The 24,372-nt window shown below is 49.7% G+C and overlaps 8 protein-coding genes across 8 annotated transcripts; 6 read left to right on the top strand and 2 right to left on the bottom strand.

Moving 5' to 3' along the window:
• Positions 1 to 523: 523 nt before the first annotated feature.
• Positions 524 to 1,755, bottom strand: H6S33_012443 (uncharacterized protein; the record flags this gene model as incomplete). The annotated part of the gene is made up of 4 exons (XM_044843795.1): positions 524 to 1,048; positions 1,108 to 1,396; positions 1,459 to 1,503; positions 1,559 to 1,755. The coding sequence occupies 4 exons, from the start codon at positions 1,753 to 1,755 to the stop codon at positions 524 to 526; spliced, it is 1,056 nt and encodes a 351-aa protein (XP_044695092.1).
• A 947-nt stretch (positions 1,756 to 2,702) lies between these two features.
• Positions 2,703 to 3,734, top strand: H6S33_012442 (uncharacterized protein; the record flags this gene model as incomplete). Its single annotated transcript, XM_044843794.1, has 3 exons — positions 2,703 to 2,766; positions 2,915 to 3,098; positions 3,176 to 3,734. The coding sequence occupies 3 exons, from the start codon at positions 2,703 to 2,705 to the stop codon at positions 3,732 to 3,734; spliced, it is 807 nt and encodes a 268-aa protein (XP_044695091.1).
• Positions 3,735 to 4,678: 944 nt separating this feature from the next.
• On the top strand, positions 4,679 to 7,004 carry H6S33_012441 (uncharacterized protein; the record flags this gene model as incomplete). The annotated part of the gene is made up of 7 exons (XM_044843791.1): positions 4,679 to 4,987; positions 5,061 to 5,158; positions 5,226 to 5,498; positions 5,555 to 5,709; positions 5,766 to 5,963; positions 6,026 to 6,768; positions 6,828 to 7,004. 7 exons carry the CDS (start codon positions 4,679 to 4,681, stop codon positions 7,002 to 7,004), a joined length of 1,953 nt encoding a protein of 650 aa, XP_044695090.1.
• Positions 7,005 to 8,152: 1,148 nt separating this feature from the next.
• Positions 8,153 to 9,482, top strand: H6S33_012440 (uncharacterized protein; the record flags this gene model as incomplete). The annotated part of the gene is made up of 3 exons (XM_044843790.1): positions 8,153 to 8,520; positions 8,588 to 9,057; positions 9,121 to 9,482. The coding sequence occupies 3 exons, from the start codon at positions 8,153 to 8,155 to the stop codon at positions 9,480 to 9,482; spliced, it is 1,200 nt and encodes a 399-aa protein (XP_044695089.1).
• A 4,528-nt stretch (positions 9,483 to 14,010) lies between these two features.
• On the top strand, positions 14,011 to 15,187 carry H6S33_012439 (uncharacterized protein; the record flags this gene model as incomplete). Its single annotated transcript, XM_044843789.1, has 4 exons — positions 14,011 to 14,139; positions 14,257 to 14,439; positions 14,520 to 14,682; positions 14,739 to 15,187. 4 exons carry the CDS (start codon positions 14,011 to 14,013, stop codon positions 15,185 to 15,187), a joined length of 924 nt encoding a protein of 307 aa, XP_044695088.1.
• A 2,609-nt stretch (positions 15,188 to 17,796) lies between these two features.
• On the top strand, positions 17,797 to 18,429 carry H6S33_012438 (uncharacterized protein; the record flags this gene model as incomplete). The annotated part of the gene is made up of 1 exon (XM_044843788.1): positions 17,797 to 18,429. The coding sequence occupies one exon, from the start codon at positions 17,797 to 17,799 to the stop codon at positions 18,427 to 18,429; it is 633 nt and encodes a 210-aa protein (XP_044695087.1).
• Positions 18,430 to 19,118: 689 nt separating this feature from the next.
• On the bottom strand, positions 19,119 to 21,932 carry H6S33_012437 (uncharacterized protein; the record flags this gene model as incomplete). The annotated part of the gene is made up of 3 exons (XM_044843787.1): positions 19,119 to 20,213; positions 20,279 to 21,303; positions 21,365 to 21,932. 3 exons carry the CDS (start codon positions 21,930 to 21,932, stop codon positions 19,119 to 19,121), a joined length of 2,688 nt encoding a protein of 895 aa, XP_044695086.1.
• A 376-nt stretch (positions 21,933 to 22,308) lies between these two features.
• H6S33_012436 (uncharacterized protein) lies at positions 22,309 to 23,580 on the top strand (the record flags this gene model as incomplete). The annotated part of the gene is made up of 4 exons (XM_044843786.1): positions 22,309 to 22,555; positions 22,634 to 22,735; positions 22,802 to 22,898; positions 22,977 to 23,580. The coding sequence occupies 4 exons, from the start codon at positions 22,309 to 22,311 to the stop codon at positions 23,578 to 23,580; spliced, it is 1,050 nt and encodes a 349-aa protein (XP_044695085.1).
• Between the last annotated feature and the right edge of the window lie 792 nt (positions 23,581 to 24,372).

The raw sequence follows: 24,372 nt of genomic DNA, 5'->3' as shown, positions 1-24,372 counted from the left end.
AAACCATCCTGAAGCAACCCAGTACCAGAAGTGATGTTCTTCTTCAACATAGCTACTGGCGAACATCATGACACCATATAGCAGAGTTGATAAAGGAAAAAATAAATTTGCAAGCCTTGAGTTCTCCGAGGAAAGAAAAATACCAAAAATGGAAAGTATGGATGAGAGAAATGTCAAAACTGTCCCGGTGATCATCAATTTGAGATTATAATTACTTGCAGCCATTGAGAGAACATCTTGACACCGGGTAGAGAAAACAGAAAGTAATTCAAGAGTGACGTCTTGGTTCGCGCCATTCATCTTGAAGTTTTCATAAGCCATTTGAGACTTTTCCCACCAGCAACTCAATTCCTCGACATCGGTACTGGCTTTGATGCAATCGCTGAGTGAGCCTTTACCATCAAAATCAGGATATGCTGCTCTAACAATTGCAAGTAATTGTTGAGCGTTTCGTAACATGAGTTCAACCCTATCGGATACTTTAAGGTTTTTAGTATTTGGCCCATTTCAGTGAGATAAACAGCTAAGAAACATCGGGGAGCTTACCGTTCCACATCCCAAGCAAGGAAGGAATAAAAACACCAAGATTGTTTTTTGGCACAGGGAAGCCGAGAAGCCCAGCAAGTGTCGGAACGATATCTGATTGCTCGACGGTAGTATAAAAGTCGAACTCTTCCTTCGGCAATGCTGGGCACTCTCTTCCACCTCCAGGGAAGGCCTCTTCAAATTTTGGAGAGATGAGAACAAGTGCTGGCGATGTTTCACCAGGTGCCGAGCCCCCATGGTTACCGGCGTCATTCATACCATGGTCTCCAGCAAGAACAAAGAGAGTTGATTCTAGATGGGGTAGAGCTTTAAGGGCATTGTAGAACTCTTGGACTATACTGTCCATTTCCTCCTGCTTGGGTTTCATGTAAGGGCTTCGTGGTCCAGCTTTGTGGCCGATATGGTCAAGGCCCAAATAATGCATAATCATTGCATCCCAATCAGTTTGTAAAAGCTCATCTTTATGATGTCGAGTAACATTATTATCTACCTCCGTAAAATCCTACACAATACTGTTAGAAAATGAGCGCCAATGGTTAGGGTTCTCTCGGCCCTGCGTACCGAGACGAAGAAACTCGAAGTCCCGTCTGAACGCGCAAACATGCCTGGAAACAGTTTAAGCCACGTATCGTCTCCAAACATTGTTATCTTTCCATCACGTTGGCGAATCTGCGCTAACCAGCTGTCTTGATTTGCTAGAGTTGACGACGTGTCCGATTCCGCGAAGTTGAGAATCACATCTAGGAAGCTTGGGATTGAGCCAGTCGTGAGAGCCTTCACCCGTGGCATTGTAATCGTCGGAGAGGTCGCATGTGCAGTAAACGGCACAGCTGAACCTGAGCGTATGAGACTGTAAAATGTTAACAAGTATTCGGAGGTGTGAATTTGTGGGGTAAGGGTCAAGCTATGAACCTCTGGGTAAACTTGAATCCGGAATTTTCAGAGAATACAAAATCGCTATCGAGTATTTAGTCACATAAACCTATAGAACTCCCAGAGATACAATAAATACCTTCGAAGTGCATCAACGACCATAAAAATAATCTTCTCAAAAGGCGCCGGAGGTGGAGGCTCTGAGGTGGCATCGAGAACAGCGAGACCCGGGAAGACTGGTTTATACGGGAAGAACCCTTTTGCGAATATAAGTATTGCAATAGGGAGAAGAATATTAGTAACTGCAATAAGCAGCCAGGAGTTTATGGCCTTCATGGCCAATTTGTAGTTGACGAAGCCTAGGTGAGTTGTCGTTGATTCCGTTGAAGTTCCGCTAGTTTATTACATGTAGGTACCTGTCCTTTGTGTAACCCAGTTATCCAGGGTGTCAGTCACGTGTCACTTTTAAATTTGCAGGTTGGCTCTGTCCTTGTTTCGATGATCAACCTTTACAAAAGTACAGGAATTTATAATATTCGAATAGCAAAATACATGTAAAACGTACGCTCCGGACTATAATTTGGTACCCATAGGGATACATATTAATTACCCTGATAGAAAGAATACATGTACGTACTAGTTACTCTTATAGCAAGCTTTGCCGTAATTTGTAGGTACATGTATGTACTTTTAGCCCAAGCCTATTTTCTAGATCTACTTTATCATGGGTAAGGAGTTGCAAACCACGAGGAATCAATTGTAAAGGCTGATAAGAGTCAACGATACATATAACAAAAGTAGCAAGCCTATAACGTCACTACATGTATGTCTTCATGTATGTATGTACATGCGTATCGCTGGTAGTGCTACTAATTAATAAATAACTCCGACCCTTATCGATAACTCAAGTCCGGCCTTCCGCTTGTATGACATTGTAAAGTATATTGCATGTGGCGAGTTTGTAGAGTACAGTCACTCACGGGGTGAAGGCGGATCCTGTCTGATGGCGGTCAGGGATTTGAGGCCAATAACAGTTAACTTTGGGACGCCAAGGGGAAATTACTGCAAACACAACCATCAGACAGGATCCGCCGTCACTAGGTAAGCAACTGTAGACTTGTTTCCCCCCGGGCCTTTGAGGAGCTGGAACCAACCAGGGAAATTCCCGGTGGGCGACCCGACCCGCGTATGTTGAGTCATTTTCATTGGGTGATCTTCATCCCGCCACATATAACATCTAATGTGGAGTCTGAAGCATAGATCTCCCGAGAACCACGCTTAAAATGTCTAGAGAACTCAGTTATCCGAAAACCCCCATCAACAAGGTGAATAGATATAATCAACGAGGTATGTCCCACTTTATAGTCCGGAAGCTATTTCCAACTACTCGGAGGCCTACCATAAGCCTATGGTCCCCCCCTAAGGTTGGAGATAGCTGGACTTGCATCGGTCTAAATCGCCTCGAATGTAAATGGGCTTTTCTCACATTCAATAGCGAGTTATGATGCATCGACTATCCATCGAATTGTCAACACAACATCTGTACTTCATGTCTCTTTTGTGGTACCTTCAGACCCTAAAGATCCATCATCAGCGCCGCTTCCAATGATCCTTCCCATGATAGGACAGATGGGATCGTTTGATTACCCGAGCTCTGATGAAACAGATGCTCTGGACTGGTATGAAGCTTCCACCACATACGGACATATCTCGTCATAATATTTATCAATGCAAGAAGTCTAATATTTCATACCAGCTACCTTCATGGTTACGTTTCATCTCGAATAATCAACCTTGCACGTGGGGTAGAAGGAATCCCGCTCTGTGTAGCTGCTACTAAGATTGATGGCTTTGTGCTATCCCTGACACCCAATTCTCACTCTTACAACTACCGTTCTGCGATCCTCCACGGCACCGCAACTTTGGTTATCGATCCAGCAGAGAAGCTCTATGCAATGGAGTTAATAACTAATTCTGTAATTCCTGACCGATGGAATCATACCCGCATTCCGCCTGATGAGGCCGAGATGAGTTCGACATCCGTATTAAAACTGAAGATCAGTAGTGCATCTGCGAAGGTTAGGACAGGGCCCCCGCTGGATGAAAAGAAGGATAATGAGCGCCCTGGGCTACGCGAAAAAGTATGGACTGGGGTAGTTCCTGTGTTTGAAGCCTTGGGCGTACCAATTCCAGGCCCAGATAATGCAGTGGATGAAGTGCCTGAATATGTGGGTGTCTATGTTGAGAAGCGGAATAAAGCTGAAAAGATGCATGCAGATCTAGTGGGAAGTACTATGGGGAAAAAAGGCAGCTGAGCGTCGGGAACGAGGCGGAATGATGGTCATGAGCACTACATCGTGTTTATTAAATCACTTAAAATGTCATGCAATTGTTTGAGGCGTGCCTCTCTCGGCAGTAGTCTTCTGAAAAGGTTAGGTGCAATGAAACCTTGCTATTTATATTCGATAACTACTATTAAGGACCTTATCTGGGACTAGGATCGATTGCAAAGTGATTTTCAACGTCCGGCGTGAATAATGATTATATAACACCTACTAATATCCGTATCTAGTAAGTATGACTACTGATGCCCTTGTCTAAGGACATTCCAGCTCACCTCAGCCCATCAAACAATGTGCTACTATTTACAGTTACATACATGTCTCCAAAACGAGTCTAAATTTTAATTAAGCAAGAAGCCGGAACCAAGCGATTGACCCCGCTTTTCTTGCTTGACTAGTAAAGTATGTTGCTGCAGTCCATTTCGATCTTCAAAAGCTGAAAGTCGAGCATGTCTCACAGACCCTGTGTCTCGCACAATGGTTCAGAGAATACATGTATGTAGATGTTTATTGATGGTCACGATTGCAATCTTGCTTTAGGATACACCATGCCTCTTTCGTGCGATAAACCTTGCATGTGTCACCAACCACATGTCTCTAGGGTCCACATGTCTTTAAGGGTCCTCACGCAGGATGTCGGTACCGAAGTTGGGCCTCAAAATGATATTGCGGAATCATTGGCCTCAAACCTTTCTTTGCGTACGCAACGTCCCGCGAAAAGTAATGCCTTAGCATAAGACATCTTACCAATAAACCCACAAACTTACGTCTTCGAATTGCCCCTCTATCTGTTCCATTTCTACAAATACCCCTCCTTGTCCCCCATCTTCTTGATTGTCCTCTACCAAAACTCAGGACTTCACCAAGAGTTCTATCAAACTTCCTACATCCCACTTCTCTATTCATAGCGATCAATTATGACAGACTACGTTGATATCACCGGAGTGACCGAGGGACGCAATGGCCCCGCAGTCCCACTACGTACAGAGATCAATGAGTTCATCCAGAACAAGGATATGCTCAATATCTATCTTCTCGGATTGCAGCGCATGCAGAGTCTCCCAAAGACCGATAAGCTCTCCTGGTTCCAGATTGGTGGTATCCATGGACGTCCCTACGCAGCTTGGGATAGTGTTTCAGGTATTTCTGGTAACAACAGTGGGTATTGCACACATTCGAGTATCCTGTTTCCAACCTGGCATAGACCATATGTTGCTCTGTATGAGGTACGAGTTCTGCCCCATCTCTCCATTCGTTGCTGAAATTTTTCTAATGATTGATTTAATGTGGATTCAATAGCAAGCACTCTTCGCAAATTGCAAGGCAGCCGTTCAGGCATTCCCCGAGGGCCCAGCCAAGACCAAATACATGCGTCTCGTTCCATCTTTCCGCATTCCGTTCGTAGCCCACTCTATTCTGTACCATAAAACGAATATCTAATTTGTACTATTATCACGGATATAGCTATTGGGATTTTGCTGCAAACCAAAAGCTGCCAGATATTGTCCTTAGACAGGAAAAAGTTACTGTCGAAACCCCCACCGGGACAAAAACAATCAACAATCCCCTCTACAGTTATAACTTTGGCACCATTGATAGGAGAGAATTTCCCGAACGCCAATACTATACTTGGCCTGCCACTCTTCGCCAGCCGCTGATCAGAGGTCGGGCTCCAGCTGCCACCGATAAGAGCAACCCAGACCAGGTTCAGAGAGGTTTGGACAGCAATTTCAAGAAGTAGGTAAATTCCACTCACAATACTAGAAGTTGCTAATCACACTGGGCCTCTCTAGTATCCGTGATCGGATGTATGCTCTTCTGACACAGAATGGCTATAAGGACTATAAGGCCTTCTCCAATGATGGCTGGGTACGAAACGGCCGTGCAGACGACTATGACTCCTTGGAATCCATTCATAACATAATCCATGGTATAACCGGAGGAGATGGTATGTATTAATATAGTTGAAAATACTTTAAACGAGCCACTGTCTAACTCTTTTAGGTCACATGGGCCACCCCGGATACGCTGCTTTTGATCCCATTTTCTGGCTTCACCACTGCAATGTCGATCGTATCTTTGCTCTCTGGCAGGTATTGAACCCCAACAGCTACGTGACAGATCAAACAGCCCAATTCTCTACCTTCTGGTCAAATGGGAGCCAACAAAGTAACAACCCTACTGTTGAGGGTGTCAACACAGGTACGATATTTACTTTCCTTGAGTTCAGCAATCTCATTATTTTTAGTCTCTAACTCTTATAGGACTTCTCCCATTCCACAAGAACGACCGCGAATACTACACTTCGCAAACATGCCGAGAGTTGAAGCAATTTGGCAGTACTTACCCCGAACTCATCGACTGGGGTGTCGTCGGTCCGACTCAAGTCAAACAAAATGTTGTAGCAGCTGTCACACGATTGTATGGTACACAAGCTCCTGCAGGAAGAATTGCAGGCAGTAGTTCAGGCACTGGTATCATCGCCGCTGCTATCGCACCTTTTAAGGCTATGGCTCAGCAAACCGTCGGGATTCCCCAAACCGATGGACCTGGGGACGAGGACCATGCAGGCCACAAACATGCCGAAGTCCACAAGTCTGATACCAAAAAGCCCTTTGTTCCTGTAGCTCAGGGCGGTCATCCGAGCCTCCTTGAGGACAATCACTATCACGAGTACTTCGCCGATATTCGTGTAGATAAATATTGTCTTGGCGGGTCCTTTAATGTCCATGTCTTCATGGGTGATTTCAATACCGACCCGGTAGCTCGTATGTTGGACAGAAACTTGGTCGGCACTTTCAACGTCTTTGCCAACGACAGTGATAACACCGGCTGCGGTAAATGCAAGCAGAACGCAGAAGAAGGGTTGATTGTTACGGCGTCTATCCCACTTACCGGAGCGCTGCTGGACCGTATTCCAGATAATTCTATTCCGGAGTTACAGTCGCTAGAACCCGATATCGTTGTTCCGTTCTTGAACAAGAAGCTTCATTGGAGAGTCAATAGGGTATGTATTTGACTAACCCATTCAGATAATTTTCAAGCATTATACTAATGGCCTAATAGCTTGACGGTACAGCTGTTCACCGTGAAGAAGTTCCAAGCCTAAAGGTTGCCATTGCTACAGCCATTGTCGATCTTCCGGACCACGAGAACGACTTCCCAACATATCGTGCCTGGAGGCCACTTTACGATGTCACCCGCGGACGCACCTGTGGTATCGTTGAAGGCGATGACTTGTAATCTTTCTGCGCCGATGCAGCCGGTGGATACATACATGTAGTCTTCCGATGGATTTTGGTTTCTCAAATAAATAAAAAAGAGAAACATGTTTAAGATTAACAGTTCTCAATGTTATTAAGCGCACACAAGGTTTTTGTAAACGACAGAAGATTTATATAGTTACATGTATTTGCAAAGAATATATAAGTGCCTGAATGAAACGATAGCCCTCTCTAAACCACTACATACACAGTGATTGTATTTCCTCAATGCTTACCAGGGCTCTACATTGACTCGCAGAAAGCATGCGCCTCTCCTAGCCTTGGTTACATGTATTATGTCTATTAATTTACGACTCTGGCCTCGTCCTTGGTAGAGTACCTACATTCATCCTACGCTATACCTATTGCAGGTTTCAGTAAAGATCTAATGAATAGCGCGGGTGATATATTGTGATTTGGTTACATCGCATTCTTATCAGATCCTTGATTGCAACAACCCAAACAATAATATCAGGAAACGCGTGATCACACATACGGGCCAAACAATGGAATAATAATGCTTCACCAGAGCTCCAATTAGTTATCTATTTCTCGATATCTACATACATGTACTCATCTCAATCCAGCTCTGCGTGCGATGTTCTCAGGATGACGTGCATATCCCATCTGCCCACCCCTGCTGTCTTTTTTGCCCCCAAGGTTCTCCGCATCTCGAATATTCCCCGGATTCGTCACCGATAGCGGAAGGGAGGATTTGAATTCAGACACGGAGGGAAGCTATCACAAGAATGAACAAACAGAGCAGATATTCGCAAAACGACCTTGAAGTCCCCGGACTCACGCCCCGTGTTTCTGTGGGGAGGGTGTGATAAGTGAGAGTGAAGTGACTGGCCAACAGCGGATAATCTACTCAGTACACGCTCTACTCTACGGCGTAAAGTGTGTACTCTAATATGCACATGTGATTCATGCATGTGCTGTACCGATGCTCCACTCCCATCGAACGGATGTCGGACAAGATGGCCACACCTCCGAAACGTTCACCCCTCTTTGGAGAAGACATGGGAAACCTGGTAGAATAGATATAACCGTTGAAAACTTCGTTTCCCCTCCTTTCCTTTCCTTCATTCAGCCCTCACATACCAATAACCGTCGACGTCCCCCACGATGTCCGAAACTAAAACAACTACCAAGCATAGTCGTCCTCTCTCCCCAGAGCTCTCTCCGGGAGCTCAAGCGCCCAGTACTCCTCGTCGGCGTCGTCGTTCATCAACCTTCTCCTCTCTGGAGGCAGTAAATAGCCGGCGGAACTCTTTGACGCTGCAGGAAGCGAAACAAGCACTTGGATCCGCGGCAGAAATCGTGCTAGCACCCACCGACGGCGAGTCTCCGACATGGCACAATATTCCATTTGCATTTGCTGTTCTCCCCGCCATCGCCGGGGCCTTTGTCACTGGGGGTGACTTCTTCATTACAGATGTAATTCTGCTATTTCTCGCTGCTATATTTCTCCACTGGCTGGTCAAATTTCCATGGTTTGTAATCCATCCTTTCTTTATTTATTTATTTATGAATGTTTAAATTGATAGTTGGGCTGTATAGGGAATGGTATCGCGCTTCACAATCAATCGCATCCGAAAGTCCTGATCTCGACCCAGTTCCAAACCCTAAACCCCCGAAAACACTCCGCGAGGCTGAAATTCGCGCCGCCGCAGTTGATGAGCTCCTCATGCATGAACATATTGCATTACTATGTTGCTTCATTGGACCGATTGTAGGCGGCTTGATGCTCCATATGATCCGCGGGCAACTCTCTCGACCTAGTGGAGGCCTGATATCAAATTTCAACCTCTCAACTTTCGTCCTAGCTGCAGAGTTGAGGCCATCCGCACAGCTTGTAAAATTGATCCGGACTCGGACGAAATATCTACAGAGCACAGTCCATCATCCTCCGCCTGCAAAGGTTGATCTTCTGGGTTCAAGGATTGATGAACTGCAGGCAGAAGTCAAGGAGCTTACACTTTTGGCCACCCGTGCAATCGAGCGAGATCCTGATCTCGACGCTCTGAACCGTAATGCTCCCCACCTTTGATTAAATTCCCGATATCAGAAATAAAGCTGACCTATTATCCTAGGTGCTGTCCGTCGCTACGAGAAGAAAGAAGCCCTTCACAGCCTGCACACCGAAACTCGAATCCACGAAATCGATGCTCGGCTCAATGACATTCTTACGCTCGCTGCAGCGGCAAGTGCGCGGCAGAAGGAGCAGACACTTGCGGGCGTACTGCTGCAGTGGAGCTTTGCGCTTCTTGTGGCACCACTCTCATTCGCATGGAGTGTTGTAAGCTTACCTGCGAAGGCTGTGGAAACGATAATGGAGATGAAGAAAGGGAGGCTGTTGCTAGGTCCTAGCTCTGGTGGGAAGCCACAGGGGAGGTTGACCTCTAAGAGTCAGGGAAGACTAGGGAAAAACAAAGAGAAGGAGAGGGTTAAATGAAGAATCGAGATTACGGATACGAGATGAAACAGTGCGTAATACTGTAGTACCAGGCGTTTTTTTGATTTGACTTGGGGGATTTCATTGCTTGGTTGGTGAATTTATTTATGTGCTTACGATATTTAGTGATGAGTAGAGCTGGTTCAACTTGATGGTCATGGAATAGTAAGATTTGCCAATCTCAAAAATTTGATTGAAGCTTAGCATAACTATTGCTGTAAAAGTCTTAACTACGTGGGTTTATACATGACTGTTGGAAAGTGATGTGTTCAGTTATTGTAGGATACAATTCCTCACAGTTATAAGCGGTCTCTTTAATTTTTTTAAAAATAGCCTATCAAAAGCAACGTGAAGACGTGGGATGCATAGAGACAGTTAAATCCACCCTATAGGGAAAAAGCCTACGATCCGATCTAATCTAGATCTGCCCGGGCGTAATCACGATCCTACCTCCGATCCCGATCAATGGATGAGGTTTTTGTTTGCATCACAACCTGATCAGCCAGGGCAGGGGTGGGGGTGGTTTGGTTGAGAAGATTTGTGCACAAGTGGTTGTTATGCAAATCGACTATCTCTTCATGAGATATCACTCGCGGAATCCTGCGCATTGGAGTAGACGTGGTATCTTGAAAGGAAGGATGAGGTTCCGTATGTTGGAGATAATTTCTCGGATTGCGTTTCAAAGGCTTGATGCGTTGTCTGCTGGGCTTTGAGGTGGAGGTAATGGTTGAAAGAGTGGGCGGCAGCGGGATCATTGATTAATGGTGGTGGAGGTTGGAGGATGGATTGGAATTGGGTTGTGGGAGTAAAAGAGCCCAAAGCTTATTTTACGGTGAATAGCTTATAGCGTGGCTCGGGAAGATGATTGCAATCATCCTCCCCGCGCGGTCACAGTCACTCACGGGGTCCAGGTTGATGAATATATTGGCTTGACGGTGAGTCCGAGTAGAGTCAACCACAAGGCATCGGCGTCGGAAGTTTTATACCGAGCACCTCAAGCTAGTACCTCATTGGGATTGTTAGTACGTGAATCTCATTTTGGGCAAAATGTTAATGAGGTAGGAAGAGGAGGAAAGAAGGTCAGGAGAGGATGAATGGGAGAGACATCGGCCGCGAGACCTCTCTTGAGTTGCCGGTTACTGTCGTGGTTCAACCATACCTAATCATTGCCTTAATTAGTATCCTCGAGAGTCAAACACGCCCCGGATAAAAACGGTCTTAATCATTCTCGACATCTCAATATGCAATCCGGCCTTCTTTCCGTTATCGAGACTCGATATCATATCCGAATCTTCCCTCCGGTCCTGGAGTTCACCCCCAGACTCTTATCTAACTAGAAACTATAGATCCTCCCGAATAAAGACCCGGCTTAACGGCGTGTAAAACATAAGCTTAGTCTAATTTGACCTGCCCCTCTTTCCTGCAAGTAGTTTACCGTTAAGAGGAAGGTTCAAAAGAATAGATTTTGTTCATGATTACCAGTAGTACGTACCACGACCAATAATAAAGGTAGTGCCCATACCATATCTTCCCTCACGCCTAGCTATTTAGTAGTTCCTCGTTCTCATCGACTTGCTGTTCTCTACTCCCACGGCTATCATTTAAGCCCGAGTAGAAGATTACCTATGAGATGGGTCTATGTAACGGGAACTGTAGTAGGTACTGGGGTTCCGTCTCTACACAAGCCCTTGATCAGGCGGACAGTACTACCGTAGGGTCGAGTCTAGGTATAGACCAAGATAGAGGAGAGAATTACTGTAAACAACTTGTAAAGGAACATGGGAAGGAGTAGGTATGACCCAAGGGTTTTGGTGTTCCTATCTACTGGAGCAAGCGGACTTAGAACACTGAGCTCTTTCTTGATGCTCAAGGGAGGCCAATGTCAATAGGTCTCTTGGTTTTGAGATCAGTAAGTCAAGTGCATACAGCCACTGTCAAGGAGTGTACCTATGTGAGAACGAGAAATTATCTCTTCGAACTAGCATTGTCTATCCTCCTCTCTTTGGTATTGGCCTCTTAGAGCGGCTTAGACCAAGTCGGAGCGAGGATGATGTAACGTCTTAGGCTATATCTATTCGCCTTGTGGTAGTCGTGATGGAAGATTGGGGAAGGTTGGGTGGGGCGGTGTATATTTCTCGAAGCATACGTACCCACCGACAAGACACGAGGACCTCCACCGTGAAACATTAATATACGCCTTGTATCATTAAACCTTATAACTGAAATTCACCACATAGCTCCCAAAGGCGGGATTACATTCTGTGAATTTCGCTCATGGGCTATCACTCGCAAACCGACCAGAGTAACTTTTCCCTTGATTAATCGAGTTTGAGTATGAAATCAAAAGGTCTGATACTATTCTAATTGGTGCGAAACTCGTCTCTCGCGCATTACGAGTGGGACGGGAGGCGTCGTGTAGATAGGGGCCTCCGGCGGGGTTTGGAAGGCCACCATTGATATTGATAGGAGGTCGTTGTAATGAGGAGATACGTATACCAGCCTAAGATGTACGCGTAGCACTGAACTTCTATTCATCTAGTCCCTCAATCGATCACACAGGAACATATCGCCTACCATAGACATCTTCATCATCATCAAAGGCTTCAATTCCTTGAAGTTTCTAACACATCTACCAGTGGGATGCATGTATGTTTTCCTTCGTCAATTTCCAGGATATGGCAGTCAGATCATGGGGTGTGGGGGCTAGGTCTAAAAGCCGATTCCCGCCCACTCTTCTCATTTTTCTCTTCCTATGACCCCTGGGAGCCCAGAGATGTGTAAGGGCCGTACAAGGAAAAAAACACAATTGGCATGCATGTTTGGGCTGAGAAACTCACCAATGAAGTCCAGCAGCATAACATAGGGTGTCCATGTCAGTTACCGAGAACTCGCACTACAACGACACCCTTAGCTTCTAGATAGATTACACAGTACCACTCCACAATCATTTGACGCAAAGCTCATCTGATGGCCAAAGCAACAACATTGACTATCCACGGTCAACACATACAATAACGTTAGAACAGAAGGCCCGTTTTACGAGCAAGCAGATCCAGAAGACATCACCGCCGACCCACTCACTAGTGACATACGAAGACATACCAATTACTGCTGTCCTCCGGGAGGAATAAACATCATCCTGGCCCTTCTCATCCCCATTTCAAGTCAACACCCTCAGAGCGTCAAGAGCACGAACTGGCGTACTGCATCATTAACTCACTCAGCTGCCGAACCATTTATATGTTTAGCCCATGATGGCGCGTTGCTCTCGCATCTTTGAGCTTAAGCTCGTCAGATCTGCTAGTTGGTCATTGGCGAGCTTAAAACTCACACTAAGAGCCGGAGATCTAAAATCATAGGGCCAGAACAGCTATGGCCCCACTGGGCTAAACCGTTCTCTTCTTTGTAGCGGTCAGGGACGAGCAGGGGGTGAAGAGTTTTCTCCACACTCGGTAAGAAGAGGAGGGAGGGAAAGTCTTTATTCACATGTGAGTAAATCCCACCTTCCTCTAATGCTACCTCCTACTAAGGGATCAAGGGCCAGCTGAGAGGGTAGAGAGGAATCACTGCTCTGACTCTCAATTCCCTTCGACTCTCAACCTCGGCCTCTCAACCTCTCTAAGAGCTCGTGGCTACTGTTGAGTAAGTATGAAGCTCTCGAACACATTTATCTAAGAATGCGGACGTTTGTGGGGAAAGCTGCAGCAGCACCTAGAGTACTAGCTCCATCTCATGCTTTGTTCCAGGAGCTGTCCAGCCAGACGTTGAGCGCCACAAAGCACTAACATCAAGGTACCCGAAGCACCCAGACCCTGTGTCGTGCTAAAATAAACCAGGGTACCGTAGATATCAGTCCTTGGCAGCAGGCTGATGTCAACCGTTGCCACCACCGTTATCAGATGGAGATGGGATGGATGCAACGCGGGGGGTTTAACGTTATCGCCATCTGCTGTGCTGCAACATGACAGATTTGGGTGGCTGACATCTCAGGTGCATTTTCCCTGGCTGCTGGCCGGTCATGGCCGGAAGGGGAAAAAGTAAACAAATTTTTCTCTTCACCTAACCCACGAAGATGTTTCGTAGATGTGTGGTTTTGTTTCCCTAGAAGCCAAAAACCACAACGGAGGTTCTCGGTTTACCACGGCAAGCGGACAGCGGCGGCGGGAGTGTTCGGCCGGTGGTAATCAGTGGGGTAGCAGAGATGTTCGAGGCGTGGGATTCTCATCTAAGCTTTTTTACTTTTCGTCTTCCTTCACCCCCAAAGCGTATCAATTTGCCCCTTGTAAACAGATTACCTATTCAATTCAGTCAAAGTTTTTTTTTTTTTTTTCGTCCCTCCTTCTGTGGTGGGTGAGTGTGAGTAATTTACGGGTTGCGCTATTATCACCTCTTACTAAAAACATATATATATTGTTCTACCGCCCACATTTTCTCCCTCCCTTCCACCCCGCTCCATATAATTGCTCCATAGCATAAAAAACTCCTAAACTACTCCATTTCGACACCTTGAATCCCAATAACAGCAATCATGTCCAACGATCTCCCAGTCAACGGTAACGTCGAGCGCTCAGCGCTCTCACCTCAATTCCTCGTCAAGGCCGGTTTGGCAAGAATGCTCAAGGGAGGAGTCATCATGGACGTTGTCAATGCTGAGCAGGTATGTCATGATTTCACAACCTTTTTTCTTGGAGGGAGAAAACTTTTCTCTTCTTTCCTTTTTCTCATTCCTTTCTTTTTGTCTTGTGTCATCCATCTCTAACAATTCGTTCTCTAGGCCAGAATCGCTGAGGAGGCTGGTGCCGTCGCCGTTATGGCGCTTGAGCGTGTCCCCGCCGACATCCGTGCGGAGGGTGGTGTCTCGAGAATGTCTGACCCCAAGATGATCAAGGAGATCATGGAGGCCGTGACCATTCCCGTGATGGCCAAGGCGAGAATCGGCCACTTTGTTGAGTGCCAGGTATGTTCGATATATGAGTCATTGACATTGACTTTCATCCATTTCTTGCGGGTAGCAGCATAAACTAACCAACATGCTAGATCCTCGAAGCCATTGGTGTCGACTACATTGACGAGTCCGAGGTCTTGACCCCCGCCGACAACGTTCACCACGTCGTCAAGCACAACTTCAAGTCTCCTTTCGTCTGTGGATGCCGTAACCTTGGAGAGGCTCTCCGCCGTATCTCTGAGGGTGCCGCTATGAGTATGTTATCTGCCATGACTCATCCCGGTCACACTGATACTAACCTCGCTCTTTAGTCCGTACCAAGGGTGAAGCCGGTACCGGTGATGTCGTCGAGGCCGTCAAGCACATGCGTACCGTTACCAACGAGATCCGCAAGGCCGGTGCTCTCTCCGACGAGGAGCTCTACGTCATGGCCAAGGAAATTGGTGCTCCCTTCGATCTCTTGAAGGAAACCGCCCGTCTTGGTCGTCTCCCCGTTGTCAACTTCGCTGCCGGAGGTGTTGCAACCCCCGCCGACGCTGCTCTCATGATGCAGTTGGGATGTGACGGTGTTTTCGTTGGATCTGGTATCTTCAAGAGCGGAAACGCATCTGTCAGGGCCAAGGCCATTGTCCAGGCCGTCACCCACTTCAACGACCCCAAGGTCCTTGCTGAGGTGTCCACTGATCTTGGAGAGGCCATGGTTGGACTCAACGTTGAGAAGCTGTCTGGGGGCGAGAGGATGGCAAAGAGGGGATGGTAAACATCTTCTTCTTTATGGAACGGCATTTTTTTCAAAACAAAAAAAATTGGGTTGGTTTGAGTCTTTTTCAACAATAGCGTATGGTTTGGGGGGTTTCTGTTTTTATTTTTCTGGCTGGCTATAAAGACTTCTTTCTGTTGGGTTCTTCTGTTAACATTATTTCCTTTTCTTTTTTATATATTTCCCTTTTTTTTCCTTCCTTTTTTTTTATACTTCTCTCTCTTCTCACTGAGTCAAGTATTCAACTGCTTGGGGGAAATTATTACATAGCTATCGATCAAAATATATCGTCTGGAAAGTTTTTCGTGAAAAGCGGATTTTTTTTTGGATACCATACCCCGCGATCGTCCCCCACTTTCCTTTTCGGGTGATCGGCTAAGCCTGGTGTTGAGCCGCATTGCGCCATTCCCGTGACAGACAAACGGATACCACTCACGACTCCTCTTGTGATGATGATGATGATATTGTAGATGGGCATCTTCATCAATCCACTTCTGGTAGCAGGTCCGTAGTGTATCATCATCGCCAATTGGCTCCTCAATTGCTATCATTCTCACTAGTGCACTAGGCCGGAGGTGCATGCAGGTTGGCCAGCAGTCCACACGATGCAGTTAGAGAATCGACCACCGAACTGTATGCGAGACAGAGACAAGAGGAGCTAAACGCTGATGACTTCATAGCTGTTGTGACCCTGACCAGGCATCTCTCCTGCCAACTAGCGCTCTTCGGGCGGCCACAATACATGAAGCTGTACCTACATGTATGTTCATGTACCTCCCTCCATGGGGATTACTCTACATAGATACATGCAGTAGGTACATACGTCGTCTCCCAATGCCCTCAGATTCGGAACCTGCTGTCTCGGGAGTGACTGGTCATGCTCGATTCGCGAGGCGTATATTGAGCTGCAAGATCGATCTCGTTCAGCTGGTGTTGTGCTGCGTGTGTGCGTGTGAGGTTACATCCGGGACGAGCGTGCAGTGCAGGTGAATCAGACACACTGGAACAGAAGGATGGGGAAGTGAAACTCTTCGGGCAGAGTATGCAGAATGTTGTGGTGGAGAAAAGGTGTTCATGGGTTGTCACTCGGTTTTGAAATTTAGACCCCCTTGGGTTCGGTGTGGATTTTCACCTAACCCTGTGCTAAGCCGCTGTTCTGGATGGTGGGGCGCTTTGTCGGTTGAGTTGGCTAATGGATATTCTATCAACGTGGTTAACGGGGCGCCTGGTTCACCAAGAACCCTGAGATCCATCACCAACTAAATAGTACCCGGTCCTACAACTTTACAGCGCAAAAAAATCAACAAAAGCTCATGATATACAGTGCCCCAAACAAGACCCAAACAGAAAAAATCTAGGCGATAAAATAAATCCCAGTCCACCAACAAACCCCGCCCCAGCCCGGACCAGCTACAACGCACAAGAGCGCACATACTATTGGATTTTGGGAAATTCCGAGTACAGCATCGGTACGATACACGTACCCGGCCTGATATGGATAATTTAGGTAAGTAAGGTAGAGGGTCATGTAGTCAAGCAGCTCTCCCATACCCATATTAGATATCTGGTGGGTCCTCGAGAGGCGAGTGATAATCTACGATGACCGTTAAATTTAGCTCGTGTTTACGCCCTAGAAACAGAGAATATAGACTATTGCCTGCTGATATACACTTCACATGTAGGTTACTTGGCTCTGAACTTAATTTTCGACCCTCCTGTCAAAAGCCCAGCGGTGCCCCTGTGGTGTTAGGCACAAGCCGAGCTGGCTCGAGCATTGGGCTCGAGCTTTAGGCTCGAATACTTTGAGCTCTCATTTTTACGAGCTCAAGCCAACTCGAGCTAATATTGGAAAAGCTCGAGCTAGCCTAAGTCATTCATTCTTTGCTACTGCTACTAGAGCTTATTATCTCCCCCAGCAGGCAGACCATCAAGCTCTGTTAGCATAGTGGTCTATGCACCCTGATTTAGGAAACTTATGACGACAGCAGGGAGATCTTGGGTTCGAATCCCTGATGGAGCCAATTCAACATTCTTTTTTCTTTCTTATTTATTTATATATAGATCCTAGAAATGAAAAAAAGTACATGGAGATGACTATTTTCAGCTATACTAGTGGGGGGGTCGAGCCATGCCCCCGAGCTCGAACATCCCGAGCCTTCCTTTCCACAATCTGAGCTAGCTCGAGCTCTATGTCAGGCTCGTCGCGTCTCGAACAGGCTCGTGCCCAACACTATGCAGCCCCTGGCTCGTTTGGCTTTGGGAGAGCAGTGGACAAATGTTTTCGCATATAGAATAATCATTAGCTTAGGGTACTTACGTGTATTCTTTTTACACTTTCTCTATAAATCTATGTATATCCCCAGCTGAAGGGAGTGCTGGGACAGGTTATTTAGTGGCCGAGTGATACTTCATGATGCAACTTACGCAACGCTCCGCGCTCTACTTACGCTACATACAAGCCACGGGGGTTTTTTTTTTGGGGGGGGGTGCTCATGGGCGGGGGCAGGAGATACACGTACCCCTCGGTTCCTCGGACAGAGCCCAGAAACAGAGAGAGACATGCGCTCCCTACGCGAGGGAGCACTCCAGGAGGGACAGGGACAGAGACGATGGGGGACGGGGACGGGCACGGGGAGAAAACCCCACCACGAGCAGGGCCAGATGGCGGGAGAGGATGGGGGAGTACGGGGGGGGAAGGATCAACCCGCCAGCGCACGAGGCTGGGGGTGGGTGGAGCTACGGGGACTAGGAGGAGGACGGCTATGGGGGCAAAGAGGGGGGAAGAGAGGACGAAGGAGGCAAGCGGAACGACGGATACCCACTCTCAGCCCCTCGGACTGCGCCCAAGGACTGATAGTGGATGCTTCCTCTGTGAGGAGGAAGCGCTCCGGGAGAGGGGACGGGAGGAGGGAGGAAGAAGTCAAGCCCCACCGCCCCCATCCACAAGGGAACTCCCCTCGTCCGCCCCTCCCCATAGCTTCCCCTGCCCCCGCCCTGTGGCCGCCCCTACCCACACCTCCCCTCCACCTCCACCTCCCCTCCACCTTTACCTCCAGCGCACAAGGCTGGGGTTTGGGGAGACGGAGTGGGGATGGGGACGAGGACGGGGGAGCTATGGGGGCGGCTACAGGGGCGGGGGCAGGGGAAGCTACAGGGAGGGGAGGGCGATGGAGCTCCCTTGTGTGAGGGAGGGAGGGTGGGAGGGAGCGACGGGGCCCACAGGGACCAAAGGTGGCCCTTGAGGGGGAGGGGGCCAGGAGGAGGAGCCACAAGGGGTAGGGGAGGGAGCCAAGCCCCATTTTTCGCCGGTATGTGTTTAGATACTTGGGCCTGGGCGGGATGGAGGTGGGATTGGAGATTGGTGGTGTTGTTTGGCCGCTGGGGGCTTGGTGCGCCCGCTGATCCTCTGGTTCTAATGGTAGTTATGGGAAAATGGCGGGAATATGTAAACCCCGCGTGCCATAAAGGCAGTAAGTCATGTTGGCCTAATTAGCGGCGAGAGACAACTACACGTGTCGCCGTAATGATCTAGTTCTGGGGAGAGCTGTGCACCTGTAATTAAAGAACCTGGACATGCGGAATTTACCGGTTCAGAGAGCCCGCAGGGAGATCAATGACTGTTTAGACGGCCTATAGCACGGTCCAAATATCTCACAAAGACTTTACATATGTACCACCAACATTAAGTTACCAGAACCCGTAGTTTCCAGCACAAGTTCTAACATTCCTAGCTTCGACTTATAATAGTGAGACCTAAGCAACTCTACAGCTATTAATCAAACAAAACCTAAACACATAAGAGAAGAGAAGATTTAAGTATTTACATAATAGCCACAACAGTAATTGATGGTAGAAATTGCTTTTTAACTGTACATGTACATAATACCAATACACACCTCCCCCCCAGAGAACCTACACTCCCCCCTCTAGCCTACTCCAAATTCCCTCCCGCCTTATACACCACCCTCTCATTCCCCCACCTCTTCTCCTGCCCCGCCGCCCACGTCCGCCCCTCCTTCGACAGCGCCCGCAGATACTTGACATACCCACTCACCTCGTCACTGTCCTCGGCAAGAAACTTCTGCTCGACGGCCTTCTTACGCCGCACCTTGATGCTGTTGTAGGTGTTCCATGCGCGGTCGTTGGACTCCGCCTCCACCATGTTGTACTCGATGGTCCACTTGTCGTGCTTGGTGAGGTGGTCCGGCCGCAGCACGGCGCGGTTGTTGACGAGGTTGTAGGTTGTGAGGGTCATGGCGAGGATGGGTGGCTTGGGCGGCTTTGTGGGTTTCGGGGGGGTGGTTTTGGTGGTCTTGGTGGTCTCGGTGGTCTCGGAGGCCTCAGTGGACTCGGACTCGGAGGTCTCGGAGGTGGACTCTTCGGCGGTCTCTTCGGAGGTGAGTTCTGAGCTCTCCTCTGGGGTTTCTTCAGAGATCTCTGAGGTCTCTTCCAAGATCTCTTCCAAGGTCTCCTCTGGGATCTCCTCTGTGGCTTCTTCAGAGAACTCTTCCAAGACCTCTTCCGTAACCTCCCCGGCAGTCTCCTCCCTCGCCTCCAGCACCGTCTCCTCCTCCACCATCGTCCTCACAACCGACTCCGTCTCCAGCGAACTCTCCATCCCCTGCTGCCCCTGCTCAAACTGCTCCTCTAGTGCCTCAGCTTCCTCTACCGCCTCAGCTTCCTCTGCCGCCTCAGCTTCCTCTGCCGCCTCAGCTTCCTCTGCCGCCTCAGCTTCCTCTGCCGCCTCAGCTTCTTCTGCCGCCGCCGCCTCTTCTATCTTCTCTGCCTCCTCTTCAGCAGCAGTAGCGGCCTCCTCCTCAATGGTGCCAAACTTCTCGGCAATCCGCTTAGACTCGGCCTTCTTCATGACGCTGTCGCGCTTCTCCTCAAGGCTCTTGAGGAACTCGCTCATGTCGCGCGCATTCCTGTTCTGGATCTTCTCAATCTGCTCCTCGGATACGGGCTCGGCAATAATGTACATCTGCGGTGTCTGTGTTTCTCGGGTCTCGAAATGGAGGCGCAGTGACTATAAAATCCCACACTTATTAGCTACGAGTGATAAATCATGATTGCACTGTTTTTTTTGCTTACCTGCTCAGGGAACTTCTCCGTCGCCCGATCAAGAATCTTATTCAACAGCACCAAACTAGCCTTAAACTCCTTATCGCCCACACCGCTATTATATCCGCCATGAATGGTCCCATCCATCTCATCGAGCCCAACGTACTGGAACCCAAAGATGCGTTCCGTATTATGGAACGCCACAAAGATGCCGTCCATGCGCCCCATCCGCACCTGCAGCGAGTACTTCAAGAACGCGGCCCTAATCATATCGAAATACTCCCTCTCAAAGCTCTCCCACTGGCCCTTGAGCGTCTTAATCTGATACCCGGATCCCAGGTGGAAATTCGACACATCCATGCGCACGCTCACCACGGCGCGCGTCTTCAGGTCGAACATGCCCGTGCCCGGCAGCCGCGGGTCGTACGCGTCGAGCTGCGAGCGCATCAGGAAGTCGCCGAGGGTGCTGTAGTGGAATGTATCCGGGTGCTGTGTGAAGTCGTCTGTGCGCTCCGCGGCGTTGGCCTTGCGCAGCGACTCGTACTCCGCGGGGGGTAGGGTGAGCATCTTCTCCAGCGACCGGCCGAGGAGCGAGAGGATACTGTCCGTGTCGAACTCCTTATCGGCATCGATGGCGTATGTCCCGTCGCCCTTGTAGCGGAGGAAGGTAGCGACGGGGGCGCGCGAGAGCTGCGTGAAGGAGCGGTACTCGACGGGGAAGGCCTTGGAGAGGGACTCGGCGTTGATGCCGCGCCAGTGGGAGAGCAGGTAGTGGAAGTGCGAGAGGATGGAGGTCATGGAGGAGGTGGAGCCCGAGTATTTCTTGCCCAGCGACTTTGCGAGGTGCTCGAGCCTGGTGTCCTTGGACGAGGTGATGTACGAGTCGACGGCCTCAAAGTCGAATTCGTGCACGGGCATGATGTCACGCAGGTACGGCTCGAAGTTATAGACGCGCGAGCGGGGGTCTTGCAGGTAGTGTACGCCCGGGTTGAAGAGGACGCGGTCGAGGTCATGGTGGATCTTGGGTGGGTTTGTGTGGCCCTGCATTTTGATCGCTATTCGGGGTCAATATCAGTACTCCCCCACACACAAACACAGAGATACAGAATCACTCACGCTCCAACGCCGCATTATCCGGATCAATCACCTTCAACCCCTTCGGCCTCGGGGCCACATCCTTCTCCGCCTCCCCTTCCTCCTCCTCCCCCACGCTCCTCCTCCTCGCCCCACTCCTCGCCATCGCCTCCGTCAGCGTCATCTCCTTCTTCCTCACCCCCGCCACCATCCTCGCCATAGGCCTCCTCTTGCCATCCTCGCCGACAACACTCTTCCTGCCGTCCCCCTTCTTTGCCTGCTTCTTTGCCGGCTTGGGCAGGTCCGCGGCCAGCTGCTTTGCAACGATGGCGTCAATTCCCTTGCGCATCTCGTCGAGGGCGCTCTCTTCGCTGGGCGTGGCTGCTGCTGCGGCGGCGGCCTTAGCCTTAGCCTTAGCTTTAGACTTGCGCTTGCCAGTGCTGTTTTTGAGGCATTGGGGGGTGGTGGTGAGGGTGCGGAGGGCGGCGGGGGTACTGCTGCCCCTTAGCGGCGAGAGGCGGAGGGGGGCGGTGGTGCTGGTGGGCTTGCAGAAGAGGCAGATGAAGGATGTGCCGGTGCCGGGGGTGCGGCGGAGCGCATTCTTAAGCATTTGTCTAGATCTAACTGTGAGCTTGTAAGTGTAATTGTAGCAATTGAGGTATCTGAATGAGTTGTGGGCGTGGTGATGTTGAGGTTTCTGTAGTGTTTTGGTGGTTTGGTGTGAGCGGTGGGGCTGTTTTTTTTCTGCACGGCCCTCTCTTTTTTTTTTTTTCCTTCTTTGCGGCAGTAATGATTTTCCTGCATGTCTTTGCGTCGGCAGGGTAACTCCCCCGGGCCCCACCATCATGCACGCAACCCCGCCGGTCATGCAGCAGATCGATGAGCTACAGCACCGACACAGCCAAACAGCAAAACATCACCGAGACAGGTTTTGAAACCCGCGTCAATTCACCCACAATTCACATACAACCCTCACACCGCCCGCAATGATTGCCCTCGGCCTCGAAGGCTCCGCCAACAAGCTCGGCGTCGGCCTCATCAAGCACACCCCCGGGCAGCCCGCCGAGATCCTCTCCAACATCCGGCACACCTTCGTGTCTCCTCCTGGCGAAGGGTTCCTGCCCAAGGACACGGCCAAGCACCACCGCTCGTGGGTCGTGCCGCTGGTCAAGCGCGCGCTGAAGGAGAGCGGTACGAGGGTGCAGGATATTGATTGCATTTGCTATACTAAAGGTACTCTACCTCTCGGAGGAGCTGATAGTGCGGTGCGGTGCGGTAGAAGTGCTGAGTAGGCGGTGATGTGATGGATAGGGCCGGGAATGGGCGCGCCCCTGCAGAGCGTGGCGATTGCGGCGCGGACGCTGAGTCTGTTGTGGGGGAAGCCGCTGGTGGGCGTGAATCATTGTGTCGGCCGTACGTTCTACTCTGCCCTTTCCTGCCCGGTGGTGAGTGAGTGATGGCTGCTTAACCGCCGCGCAGACATCGAGATGGGCCGCGAGATCACGGGTGCCGACAACCCGGTGGTGCTCTACGTCTCCGGCGGCAACACGCAGGTGATCGCCTACGCCGAACAACGGTCTCCTCCCCCCCCCCCCCCTTCCTCTCCCCCCTTCCCCCTCACTGTCCCCTCACCCGTATACTAACATCCCGCCAGCTACCGCATCTTCGGCGAAGCGCTGGACATCGCCGTCGGCAACTGCCTCGACCGCTTCGCGCGTACCCTGCACATCCCCAACGACCCCGCGCCGGGCTACAACATTGAGCAACTGGCCAAACGCGGCCAGAACCTGCTGGACCTCCCCTACACCGTCAAAGGCATGGACTGCTCCTTCAGCGGTATCCTGGCGGTCGTCGACTCCCTCGCCACGCAACTCCTCACCTCACACCCCAAACCCCTTCTCACCCCCTCCGGCGAAGCAGTCACAAAAGAAGACCTCTGCTTCTCACTCCAAGAGACAGTCTTCGCGATGCTGGTCGAGATCACGGAGCGCGCGATGGCGCACGTGGGGAGCAGCCAGGTGCTCGTGGTGGGCGGGGTGGGGTGTAATGAGCGGTTGCAGGAGATGATGGGGCTCATGGCGGCGCAGAGGGGGGGGAGCGTGTTTGCGACGGATGAGCGCTTTTGCATCGATAATGGGATCATGATTGCGCATGCGGGGCTGCTGGCGTATGGAGAAGGTGAGAGGACGCCGCTGGAGGAGAGTACGTGTACGCAGAGGTTTAGGACCGATGAGGTGCTGGTGAGGTGGAGAAAATAGGGTGGGGCGAGTGATGGGCTATGATGGGCTGTGAATAGACTCGATGCCAGCCCAATTGGTTCAAGGTGGTGCCCTTGCCCTAGCTTTGCTTCTTCCAACCGATCATTGCCAGCAGATGCATCATTACCCCATAGTCATCATCCCCCAGTCATGGCCCATAGAAGATGCATCTCTACCCCACACCCCACACACCCAGAGTACATCCATCCAGATCCACATCTACCTCAGAGTACATCTCTCCACCCCAGAGTACATAGACCAGATCAGAGCAGCGTAGAGTAGAGCAGCGTAGAGGCCAAGATCGAGCCCAACACCACCAAAAGCCACTGTCTCACTTCTGCCATGGCCAGTCTGAGACATCCTCTACGTCACGCGTGACATCAACCCTCAACCCTAATCGCCTCCCTCCCTGCAATGCATCCGTCTGTTTGTCTCAGTCTCAGTCTCCCGCATTCCAATTCAAAAGGCACAGGACCACATGCAAATGCAGGGTAAAAGCGGGCCCCAATGACGAATTCAGGGAGGGTGGTAGGAAGGCGGCGAATCAAATGGCCCCAAAATCAGTCCCAACGTCGTTTCTGGACGCCATTTTTTGTGTTTCTGAACTGAATGAACTGGACTGCATTGTCATTACTCGAGACTGAACACATGGGATCGGGAAAGCCAGTTTGTGATCACAGCTTTTTTTCTTCGTCCCTTTATTTCCCACCCACACACCAGTGGAGCACAGGTGGCCAAAAGACAGCGGATGGTTTGAAACATTATTGATAGACTCGTAGAGCAAAACAGAGC

The sequence above is a fragment of the Morchella sextelata genome (assembly GCF_020137385.1).
Source record: "Morchella sextelata strain SCLS chromosome Unknown scls_8, whole genome shotgun sequence".
Taxonomy (NCBI): Eukaryota; Fungi; Ascomycota; class Pezizomycetes; order Pezizales; family Morchellaceae; genus Morchella; species Morchella sextelata.
The sequence above is the reverse complement of the archived record's forward strand: the minus strand, read 5'-3'. Positions and strand labels throughout refer to the sequence as shown.